Source organism: Orycteropus afer, unplaced genomic scaffold (assembly GCF_000298275.1).
Source record: "Orycteropus afer afer isolate SDZICR_OR568_19922 unplaced genomic scaffold, OryAfe1.0 scaffold00003, whole genome shotgun sequence".
Taxonomy (NCBI): Eukaryota; Metazoa; Chordata; class Mammalia; order Tubulidentata; family Orycteropodidae; genus Orycteropus; species Orycteropus afer.
The window spans coordinates 23408787-23421233 of NW_006921590.1; the positions used below are offsets into that span (position 1 = coordinate 23408787).

Consider the following 12447-nt stretch of genomic DNA (forward strand, 5'->3'; position numbering starts at 1 on the left):
TATGAGTTGAACATTTACCTCGAGTAGATACACTCCTTGGAGAGAACAATCATGGGAGAAAGAAGGGCTGCTTATGCACAGGGAGACAGCTCAGGGGGCAAGAGTGTATGGAGGGATGGACACTGGGAAGAGATAACTATGGGGAGGAAGTGTTGCATTGTGGTAAACTGTGGTCAATGACATGAGACAAAATATATGTGAACTGCTGTATGAAAAGTGAAATTTGCTCTGTAAATCATCACCCAAATCACAATTTAAAAAAAAAAAAAATGAAATACCCCAGGTGGATAACTTTAACAATCAGGAGCAACTCAGTTGCTCAGGGCAAGTTCCAAGACTTATGGCTAGAAAAGCCACAGTATGTAATGTACTACACCGCAGCATATAAATATGTTTATGAATGTACAGATATTATCTCACCAAAATAGACTTTTATGATGATTGTTTGCATTTTTCATGCAAATAGGATCATAATTTTTTATATGGATGTCTTAAAATCCTTAGATTTATTCCAAAGCATTTGGTAGTTTTATTGCAGGTCTTTTCTGCATCCCAGTGAGCATTGTCCTCTGAATTGGACCTAGGAAGGTTGTATACAAACAGCTTGCACACTGCCTGAAACACATCCTGTTCTGGAAATACCCTCAGAGCTAGTTTATGGAACACCAAAACATACCAGACCTGTTAAACTGTACAGTCAGATTTGTTGTTTGATCACAAACAGTGATACCTAGTTTAAAGTCTTCCTTATTCACCAGTCTGAGTCGACTTCTGCGGCAACCAATTAACTATTTGAAAGTATAGCTTTTGTTGTTGTTGTTAGGTGCTGTCAAGTTGTTTCCGACTCATAGTGACCTTATGTACAACAGAGCGAAACACTGCCTGACCTGTGCCATCCTCACGATCCCTTTTATACCTGAGCCCAACATTGCAGCCACTGTATCAATTCATCTTGTTGAGGGCCTTCCCCTTTCTTTTTCAACTAATTCAAAGTATACTTTTAGCTGTACATAAATGTTCAAGTTCCACCTAAAAGGATGAACATAGGCTACCATGAAAAAAAAACTCATTGCCATCGAGTCTACCATTATGGATATTATAATAAATTGATTCTGGAAGTAATTCATAAAAGAGTTCTAAAAGGTTTTAAGTAATTCAGCATCAGGAAAGAATTAGCAGTGAAGGGCATGGCATTTATATCTGTTTGTGTGTGTAATAAAGTAATTAACAGATAGTTACATTGCTTTAAAGTTCCTTTTTTTATGTAATTTCATTGTGCTTTTAGAAACTTAAATTTTTAACAATATTTGGTTGTAGAGTTTTTTCCCTTCATTGAATTAATATTTGATTAGATGTATAAGAGTATTAGATCACATCTCAATTAATAATTACAGAGTCAGACTTCCAACATGAATAGACTTTATTTAGTTGGCATCCCCACTTCTATCTATCAAATTAATAGACAAAGGCCATTTTCCATAAAGGTGAAATGATTTGCCCAGTGTCACTGATACCAAACTAGATCTAGAGGCAAATCTTTTAATTTCTAATCCAGTACTTGGGGAGCAGAGGCGGGGGGAGTGCTACAGTAACAAAATCCAATAACGTTGTAACAAATTGTGAACATTTTAAAATTATTTTTCTTGCATTTTAATAACATAAGAATAAAATTAAGTCTCCTATGAGAAGGTTTTTCTTAATACCTGTATGTCACTTGTACTTTGTTTACACACTTGTCAAATCATTGACTTTGTTTGATATTTTAATACCATTTCTTAAGCTTCCTGGTAAGAATTTATACTCACTATGTGTTCTGTAGGAGCTCTGGTAACATAGTGCCTAAGGCACTTGACTGCTAACCAGAAGGCTGGCGGTTCAAACCCAAGGAGGGGTCGCTATGAGTCGGGGCCGACTCGACGGCAAATAACAACAACAACATGGGTTCTGTATAAGTAAGCAGTAATATTGCCAACACTGAATGCTCACAACAGCTAAGAGTTTATTCTTACTGACATTGTTTGAGTGGAGTTGCCATAAACAGTGACTATGTAGAAAAAGAAGCCATCAGGTGTACTATGCCTGCTGACAGTCTTTGGAGGTATCCACTTTGAAAAAAGAAATTTTTCCTTACGAAAATTTTGTTTGTATTTTTGTGATGTTTATTTGGTTTTATAGTCATTATCAAGTAAAAGACCGATATATATAGTACAGATATATTTATGATTTTTATATCACTTGAAAGGAGCTCTGGTGGCATAGTGCCTAAGGTATTTGACTGCTAACCAGAGGGTTGGCAGTTCAAACCCACCAACCAGTCCATGGAAAGAAGACTGGGTAATCTACTTTCATGAAGATTTACTACCTCAGAAACCCAGAGGGGGTCACTATGAGTTGGAATCAACTCACAGTGAGTTTAGTTTGTTTGGCTGTTTTGTTTTTTTTTTTTGTCTTGTTTTGTTTTGTTTTAATATCACTTGAGTGTAAAAAAAAATTGTCAGTTGTTAATTTGTCTGTTTTATCATTGGTTAAAATGCAACATTTAGGACTTTGAAAATGTTACTGTATATAGGTGCCTGGAATACTTACTAAGAAATGATGCAAATCCAGGGATTCGGGACAAGCAAGGATACAACGCAGTTCATTATTCTGCTGCTTATGGTCACCGCCTATGTCTTCAGCTGGTAAGGAATCTCGAATTCTTATGTAGGGACTTACATGTATTTATATTATAGTAATGGAAAGAAATGAGAATAAATGGATTAAGAGCATTCTGTTTAGCTTTTTAGCATTTAAAAAAAAAATCCTTATACAGGTTTCCCCCGCTTGCACAAGTAAAGCATTCCTATGAAATTTTTCGTAAGCCAAAATGGCATAAAACAAAAAAGCAAGTGCATCATTTTATATGGGAAAACTTTATGAGCCTTCCTAGACCCAAAAAATAACCTACCAAATCATACCAAACAACGTGTGAGGCCTAATAGTACTAAAATATAGTGTTCATAGACACGGTTCAAAACTATGGCAGCAGGATGTCAAGATGCTGAGTATAGTTCCCGACAAAGGAACTTGACAATGCTACTCTTGTTGCTTGGAGGTGCGTGCTGCTTCTTTAATGACTCTCTGCAAAACAAACACTGATTGCTAGTTTTACTTTTTGCCTTTTTTCATTAAATTGAAAATCCTGTTCAGATTTCTTTCAGTTAGCAAAAATGGGTGCTAATGTAGGTCTTTTGTAAAAGCAAAGTATTGTAAAGGGAACTTTTGAATTCCTACTTGCCTCAGTAAGATCTCTCTTGTTCCTTTTCCCTTCAAAAAGAAAGGAGGAAATTAGATCCCTAGATTGGGCTACTTACATCCTTCCTTTGTATTACCCCATGTCTCTATCTAGCATTTACTTCCCCTGCCTCCTTAAATAAATATTTTTCCAGAGATGCTTTAAAGCTGTGACCATGTCTTATGTGAGAAATAAGTATCTCTGAAAGGAAGGATGCCTTCTTCTCTGCACACCCCCCACCTCTGTATTCAGGAATTCTGAAAGGCTCGTTTATTTCACAATCTGTCCTGATAAGGGAGACTCTACTTTTGCAAAAGAAATTTTTATTTCAACAGTAGTCTCATTCTTGAATATATACAGATTCACCCTGCTTTGCCAAACCAGAAGGAAAATAAGGAGCAGATTAAAAGATACGCAAGTATGTAACGGATGCTTCAGGTTAAAGTTTCCCTTACTTTGACTGACTTTATAAATTATATTAGACTCTTCTTCCCTTCAAGATATAATAAAATTTAAGAAGAATGAGTATAAAAGCTAGAAAGAGGAAATTGATATTTAATATAGCAATAGCACTTAGAGCCCCGATACAAAAATAACAGTTTTTTTCTTAGGTGTTACTATATCTTCAGACCGAAGTCTTAGTCCTATGTGTACAGATTTGTGGTCTGTTTAATTGCACAATTAATTCCTTGAAGGACTTGATTTTTTTTTTTTTTGCAGGCAAAGAAAGCACAGGTTCACAATAGAATTTCACAAAGTCCTGTATAAGTAAAGACCTGCAGTTAACATTGTCTCTTCCAAATATGCTTTCTAAACTAAACATTTTTGTTTTGAACTTTCAGATTGCAAGTGAAACTCCTTTAGACGTTGTAAGTATAAGTCTTTTTTTCCTCTCTCATTCAGAATATTTTATTTGGCATTTGAAGAATATACAAAGCAGTATTGTAAGATCTCTTCCATTTTTGTGGTAAATATTTCTTTCTAAGTCCTGTTTTTCTGACCAGGACAGCATTTTTGAGATTCACCATCTATAAAGTAACTCCTTTACCTAGAAATTTGAAAAGTAAACTTTATTTCTTTGCTTTCACTAGAGCTGAAGTTATTGTTATATACCCTTGGGAGCAAAGGCAGTGACAGAAATCATGGATAAAGGGCCAGGAGGGTTACTTACTTGGTGGCATTAAAGAGCTGCCTAGCTTTTAGTCTGTGTACACTATCAGGATGGTCCTGTTCTGAAAGCTTGCTCAGTTAGTTTTTATAATGTTCTAGCATTTTTTCATACATACTCATTTATCAATTTATACTCTAAAACATATTTGGACTTGGAGAAGGGTAGTAAGTGCTGTAGTGTATACCTAAAAAGTATCATGTCTCTTGAGGGCAGTGAATTTATGTTAATGGGGGAAGAGCAACTCAGAAAAGGAGGGTAAGAATGATTGGACAATTCAAAGAATGTAGCCATTGTCACTGAATTGTATGTGTAGAAACTGTTGAATTGGTTTATGTTTTGCTATGTATATTCTCAACAACAACAAAATTAATTTTAAAGTAATTTCTGACATTTAAACCACTCGGGTTTTTTGTTTTGTTTTGTTTCAGTTAATGGAAACCTCGGGGACAGATATGCTGAATGATTCAGACAACAGAGCAACAATAAGCCCTTTACACTTGGCTGTGAGTACTGCCTTCATAGCCAATTTGATACCTAGTTTACAGACAGTATCTCATATGTTGACTGAACCTAGTATCCTGAACTTTTGTACTATGTAATAATTACCATGGAATTAAAGTTTATAAAACTTTTTCCTATTAAACTGTGATTCCCAGGGACTACTGTGAGAAATTGCCTATGACAATGAATTTAAAAATGAACTGCCCTGCAAAACACAAAATCATAAAAGACTGGGCTTACTGGTCTGATGAAGACTGGTAGAACCCCTGAAACTGTGACCCTTAGACATCCTTCAAGCTAGGGACTGAACTTAACCCCTATAATGCAACTGTCAGCTGAACAGTAGGTCTGTAAAGTGAACGGCAATATCAGGAGGGCATGCATTCATTAGAACAATCAAGCATGTGAAATTAAGAGGACAGCATTTACACAGAGAGCTAGGAAGGCGGGAGAAGATTGGAAGGAAAGACAAGAAAAGGAGTGGACTCGGAGGAGGTGAGAAGAATACTGTTACAGTGTGGGGTTGTAGTAAATGTCACAAAAGAGAATGTGCATGGATTGTTGAATGGAAAACCAATGTGCTGTGTAAACTTTGACCCAAATTACAATTTAAAAAAAAATTTTTTTTAAATGAATTGTCTTAGTAGAATAGCTTCTAACTTGCTAAGCAGATGGTATAAGGAGTACAATTTCTGTGATATCTCTACAACTTTTTGCTTACTGTGATCTTAGGACACTAAGTATATGCTCATTGATCCTTAGCTTGTGCATATTATAGAATTTGACTACGTAATCTGTAACGTCCCTTTCATTTTAAGATTCCTCAGAATTCTCCATCAGAATGTCAGTCACTAAGAAGAGGAAAGTTAGAGAGAGTGACAGTTTCTTAAATCAAATATAGGAATAAATTGCCTACAGAAATTTCAAGCAGAACTGAAGGAAGGGTGTATTTTTGAAACAGTAAGTTATAGTTGGGGAAAAATTGAGAATCAAGAGATATGGGTACTCTCACTAGCTATTTGTGAGACCTCAGGTTTAAGTATATTAAAATATTTGTATGGGTGTATACTTAAGTTTAGGTACCTTGGTGGTACAGTGGTTAAAGTGCTCAGCCACGGACCAAAAGATTGGCACTTTGAATCCGCCAGCCACTCTCCAGGAAAAAGATGTGGTGTTCTGCTTCCACAAAGATTTACAACATTGGAACCCCTATGGGACAGTTCTACTCTGCTCTGTAGGGTAGCTAGCTGTGAGTAGGAATCAGCTCAACAGCAGTGGGTATGGTTTATACTTAAATTTAGGAGTTCCTGAGTGGTTTAAACAGTTAAGCACTCAACTAGTAGCTGAAACGGTGGTGATTTGAACTGACCCAGAGGCACCTGAGTAGAGAGGCTTGACAGTGTGCTTTCAAAAGGTCACAGCCTTGAAAACCCAGTGGAGCAGTTCTGTTCGGCACACATGGGGTTGCCATGTTGGAACTAACACAACAATAGTATACTTTAGTTATGTGGAGCACTTAAGGTCCATGATCTGTTTAGTTGTTTGATATCACCTGTCCTATTTTACTTTATGCTGTCCTTACAGACCTTCTGTCACTTTGGCACAACTACATTTAATTTTCTGCTGTCTTTTTACCATTTTCTCCTCCACACTGGTACTTTATATCATGTTTTCAGTAACTTAAGAAAGAAAGTATGCTGAAACTTCTTGCTTCCTTGCCCTTTGAGTCCTTGGAAATCTTATCTCTCCCAGCCAGAAGAAATGTCTTTTTACTATAGGTTCTAAAAAATAAAATCTGAGCAGATGACTAGGCAATTCTTGCATCAGCATCGTTGTTCCCATCATAATAGTAGCACTATCATTTCTTGAGCGTTTACTAGGTGCCAGACTAAGTATTTTGCCAAGTCTTTGAGTACATTAGCTCAAAAACTCTAGGAGAGTAAGTATTTTACAGATAAGGAATTGGAACTTCAGAGAAGTTGAATAACTTAGGCAAAATCTGACAGCCATTAAATGGCAGGGCTCAGTCTCTCCCATTCCAGAGCTCTGTTGTTTTCCCGAGCCTTTCCAACACTACTACGTCCTTAATTTGTTCTGTAAAATAGGATTCCATAATCGTTTGGAAATGCTTTCATTTACTCCTCTTGGAGATTCAATAAATATCAGCAAATTAAAGGTCCTGCAATCTGTGGGGCTCTCTCTTACTAAATTAATTTTTGGCATGGAAGAATGATAGTTTCTGTAGAAAATTTACATAGTGTCCTTCTCACTCCCTTGCCCTCAATTTAGCAAGCTTCATTTTTTGTACTTAACAACTTAACACCGTGCTCTACATTGGAAACAGTTTTGTGATTTAGCAGTTAGGTTTAGTAAACTGTCATAATGCCATCACTTTCGCATTTTGTGTCTATCCCTAAGAGTTTTTCAGAAATTACTTGAATTGATTTTCATTTCAAACTCTCCCATTCAGGACAGCTTGGTGCAGTGAAATCACATTGGTCTAGGGTCAAGAAACCTGGTCTTGATACCTGACTTCATACTACTTAGTGGTCATGCAGGTTCCTGCTTTCAATCCTTCGTAAGGATATCATGAGGGGAAAGAACCCTATGGCAAATCATTGCCATCCTTCTTTTTCTCCTCTGTCTTCTTTGTCATGGTCATTGTCTTACATCTTCTGTCTTCTGTGCACATCATGTTTCTTAAAATTCATTCTTTTGATAGCATAATTTCACTGATCTGATATTGAGGAACAAGATAAGATGTGATCCTAGGACAGTGCAGTTCATAGATCTACAGTCACTATAAACTTGGAGAGGAACAAGCATACATCCTACACAGAAGCTTCAAAGAGACCAGTAAGGCCCAGAGCAACTTCACCACTTGGTGGTACTTTCTGACATTTTCCACAAGAAATGGCTTAACAACTCTTTGATGGAATATGGAGCTCTCTTCTAGCTAAGTATCATTTTTTGGGGATTAGAAGCAAGAAAGAGCTCAAGTACAGTAGAATTTTATAGGTTTTTCAATTTACAATGAAAGTTCACATGTGATAATTTACCAGCCTAGTAAGCTATAAGTCAGGATGGTATCAGAAAATGACTGGTAAAAATCCCTTAGCTGCAAAGTAGTGGTATGAATGAACTAGATAGAATGTTCCATTTCACGCTAGGATGGTGTTTTGTGATTGCTTTATGCCCTGCAAGTAATAGATGTTCAGTTGACAGACTGCTTTTTAAGAAACAAATCATCTGGAAAACTCCTTATCAAACTAGAAAGCAGTAGCCTTCAGTCTGACAAATTTCCAAATGTTCTTGCTGTCTTGGATAGCTAGCAGTATGCCTGGTATGTGCCAGATACTTAAGCAAGACTGAGTCCGAGTATTTCTGTGCTAAAAGTTTTACTTTTTTGAGATATACCATCTTATGGAGTAAATATGGTTTCTTTAAGAAGTCAGAAGACTTGAACACTGTTACTGGCTTTGGACATAGACTAAAAGCTATAATTTAATCCCTGTAACAGGTCTGTTGAACATCTATGGTGAACCAGGCATTTGCATATTCATGAGAAGATCACTTATCATCAGAACTTTTATTATTTGTGAAGTAGAAAGTTCCCAACCCTATACTCTACTGTGTTGACAATTAGAAAAATCTATAGTTAACTTTCTCAATTCCCAATACAGAAATTTTGGATTAGCTCCATAATAACGTGAAGACAAATATACTTACTTCCTTTTTACTTTCTAAAATATTTGAGATGTCACTCTAGATATGCGTTTTTTTAAATTTACTTTTTTTTTTTTTTCCCCCTAGGCCTATCATGGTCATCATCAAGCACTGGAAGTGTTGGTTCAGTCTTTGTTAGATCTTGATGTGAGAAATAGTAGTGGAAGAACACCCTTGGATCTTGCAGCATTTAAGGGCCATGTTGAATGTGTGGATGTACTTATTAATCAGGGAGCCTCAATCTTAGTAAAAGATTACGTTTTAAAAAGAACACCTATACATGCTGCAGGTATGCCAAATGTTATCATTTGTTTATCACTTTTTACTTGGTTTTCTTATCTTTTTAAATTTCTAGAATGTATTACTCCTGGTAATTGTCCTAACAGTTTTATTAACTTGAAAGAGTAGAATGATTATATTCTTAGGGAAAAGCCAACTGAAAATTCCAATCACTTTTAAAAAAATCATAAATAAACTAGGTTTATATAATGCTCTCCTAAAATACTTTATCAACAAAAAATGCAATCTGTTTTATACTTTCTAATAGAAGTTACTTTGGATTGCTTTGTACTTTCATTTAGCAGTTGAAGTACATTATGACTTACTGTATTAATGTACTGCATAAAACATTTAAAGATTTAAGAGCACCCACATTATTCAAGATCTATTCCATGAGGTGATTTTTTGGGTGTACAAATACGTGAAAAATGGAAGGATCTACAACCAACTTACTATGACTTGATAACCAGCTGTGTATCACTAGCAGCTGCATACTCACTACAGGAATTACTACTAAGCAGTGAAATGAATGCTAAGCATTTTTCGTCTTAAATAACCAAGACGGCTAAAATCTAAGAAATCTGAACCAAGTATTTTTCTCATCCTGGTGAAGCTATCTTTGTATGGTTAGAGGCATGTACCTTAGTCTGTTTTTATAGAGTGATCCTTAAGAACATATTTGAATTCAGGTCTTGGACTGTGTTTGTAGTCCCACTGTTAAACCAGAGCAGCTTTTTAGAAACATCAGATAATCAAGAGCTCACAGACAAATCTTTTAATAATAGATTGCTAAATGTATACATGTAGACTGCTATATGCTATGAATAAGAGTCCAAAATACCATCCTTTTCTATTATCTTATCCTGAAATAAGTGAAGTTCCATATCATTCTAAAACTAAGAAAATGATACTATAACCACAAATCATCTGCAGATCTAATTTAAGACTTTCTTAGTGTATTTGCAGTCCTTATTGTTGTTGCCATGATTGTACACAGCACAACATACACCAACCATATTTACATGTACAATTCAGTGACATTGATTACATTGTTCAAGTTGTGCAACCATTCTCACCCTCCTTTTCCAAATTATTCTTCCCTCATTAACATAAATTCACTGCTCCCTAAGTTTCCCATCTGACCTTTCGAGTTGCTATTGTTAATTTGATCCAATATAGATAGTTCTTAAAAGAATGAAATGCTCAGACAGCATTTACTAATTGTTCTAAATTGTTATTTGGTTTAAAGAAGACTGCAGGGAATACTTGAGTATTTGCACTCTTAATAGATAAATATTAAACCAAGACACTAGCCAGTCCCTCAGAAATGGTTAACCAATACCGTACAGTCCCCATAAGTACTACCCACTAAAAGAAATACAAGTTACTATTAGCACATGTCTATTCAGTCAGTATAAGCCTTGTGCATTTCTAATTTGGAAGTCTGTGTGAAGTATCATCTTATTTCTCCTAATTCATGAAAAAATAACAGATTCTTTCTGACAGTTAACCAGTTTCTTCCCACAGTGATATTTTAAACTTAGACACAAAAACTTACCAGTAGTTACTGTGCAATGAGTGTAAGTGAATAGATAAAAGAAATAATGAGCCAAATACAAATTCCTTGAACTATCCCCAAGTAGTATGACATTGTTGTTACTAAGCTGTGAAAGTTGCTGGCAAAGGGCAGCATATAGATAGGGGGTGAGCCACAAGTATTAATAACTATTAGAATTTAATATAGCTATTAGAAAAGTATTGTAGAGTATAGGTACCTAGTGTGCTTTCACTAATATTTTCATCTTTTATTTAGCAAACAGTGATACACTTCTTTTTTTTTTTTTTTTTTTACACAGCATCATGTGGGTTATATATTTCTTTAAACTTCAAATTTTGTTATATTATGGGTAGGACCTAAATTTTGCAGAGGATTTAGCTTACCTTAAAGCTTACTGTTTTCTTTGGATCACTTCTGTCTGTACCATTGTTTTATGCATTTGGATATATAAATGCATTCTTTAGATATAGATAAACCTTTTTCTCTTTTATTGTATGTATGTCATTTGGTTTTTAGGGTTTGGTTTTTTTGTTTTTTTGTTTTTTTGTTTTTTTGTTTTTCCATCTAGAAGTAAATAGAGTACCTGACTAAAAGTGGCTTATGTGGCAAGGGTTTAGTCTCTCAAAGAAAACATCCAGAGGTGGATGCAGTTCCAGGGTTAGCTGATTGAGAAATGGTGTCAGAGCTTTGGATCAGATTCTCTGTTACTCTTGTCTTTGTATTCAGGTTGCAAGTTGGCTGCTGCTGCTTTGCAGGATCACATCCAGAAGCAGAAAAAAAGGGAACTTTCACTGTCAGGGCTAAAAATACTCCCCAGAAGCTCTCCTGGCATCTTACATTTCAGTGGTTAGACCTGGATCATGTGCTTACCTTGAAACCAGTTGCTGGCAAAGAGGAATGAGGTTTCTGTGATTGGCTTGGTCTAAATCATGATTTCATCCCTAGGGCTAGGACCAGACCATCCTTCTTGACTACATTGTCACCACCAGACAGCTAAATACAGTGAGCATTTATTAGCAAGGCAGAAGATGAGGAATGGCTGCTGATAGGCAGCCCACGTGGCTGCCATGTTGTACCTGAGAAATTTATATGTATCCAGCTTTGTCAACAAAAGCAGTAGAAATCTTCTTTGATGTACCTATAGATACTTTTCTTTCTTGCCATATTTAATTCAAGGAAACTCTCCCAAAATTATATTCTAAAAAATGTGCTTAAGGGTGGACATTTTCTAGCTTATCATTTCTAAAAATTTTATATTTCCCTTTACAGCAACAAATGGTCATTCAGAATGTTTGCGACTATTAATAGGAAATGCAGAACCACAGAATGCAGTAGATATTCAGGATGGAAATGGACAGTAAGTTTTAAGAATTTTTAAATTATTCTTAGGATGTTTGCTGATCTTTGTATTTTTGCCTCCATTGTGTTAGTAAGTTTGTCATAGAGTATAACTGAGTAAAATATATAGTTTATGTGTTTTTTTTGTTTGTTTGTTTTTTCTTAATTTAAATATACTTGCAAGTTTGCATCACAAAATGACATATTTAGAAAACAGGTCATGACACTTACTCACAGAATAGGTTCATAAGCAATAGCACTGAACCTATTCCTGTTTTTCTTCAGGACTCCTCTGATGCTGTCTGTTCTCAATGGGCACACGGACTGTGTTTACTCACTGTTGAACAAAGGAGCAAATGTAGATGCCAAAGACAAATGGGGAAGGACAGCATTACATAGAGGGGTAAGCAAAAGTGTCCCCATTTCCTTTAGAGAAGCTTTCATGATGTCATACTACCCTGAACTGAACTAGGATGTATTTCATTTTCTTCATTAAATTTTTACCACATAATCTTTACTGGGGTTTTTGTTGTTTTTTAGTAAATTTTAATTTTGAACCCAAATTTTGAATAATTACAATGCACAAATTAATCCAGGGAA

The 12447-nt window shown here is 35.6% G+C and overlaps 1 protein-coding gene across 1 annotated transcript in view; it reads left to right on the plus strand.

Moving 5' to 3' along the window:
- Window positions 1-12447, plus strand: part of ANKRD28 (ankyrin repeat domain 28) — a 195915-nt gene that overhangs the window by 162238 nt on the left and 21230 nt on the right. Inside the window, exons 15-20 of the mRNA XM_007936688.2 lie at window positions 2570-2681; window positions 4117-4143; window positions 4874-4948; window positions 8760-8961; window positions 11779-11866; window positions 12133-12250. Of these exons, the coding sequence (XP_007934879.1) occupies window positions 2570-2681; window positions 4117-4143; window positions 4874-4948; window positions 8760-8961; window positions 11779-11866; window positions 12133-12250 (622 nt within the window). The remainder of the gene's footprint in view (window positions 1-2569; window positions 2682-4116; window positions 4144-4873; window positions 4949-8759; window positions 8962-11778; window positions 11867-12132; window positions 12251-12447) is intronic.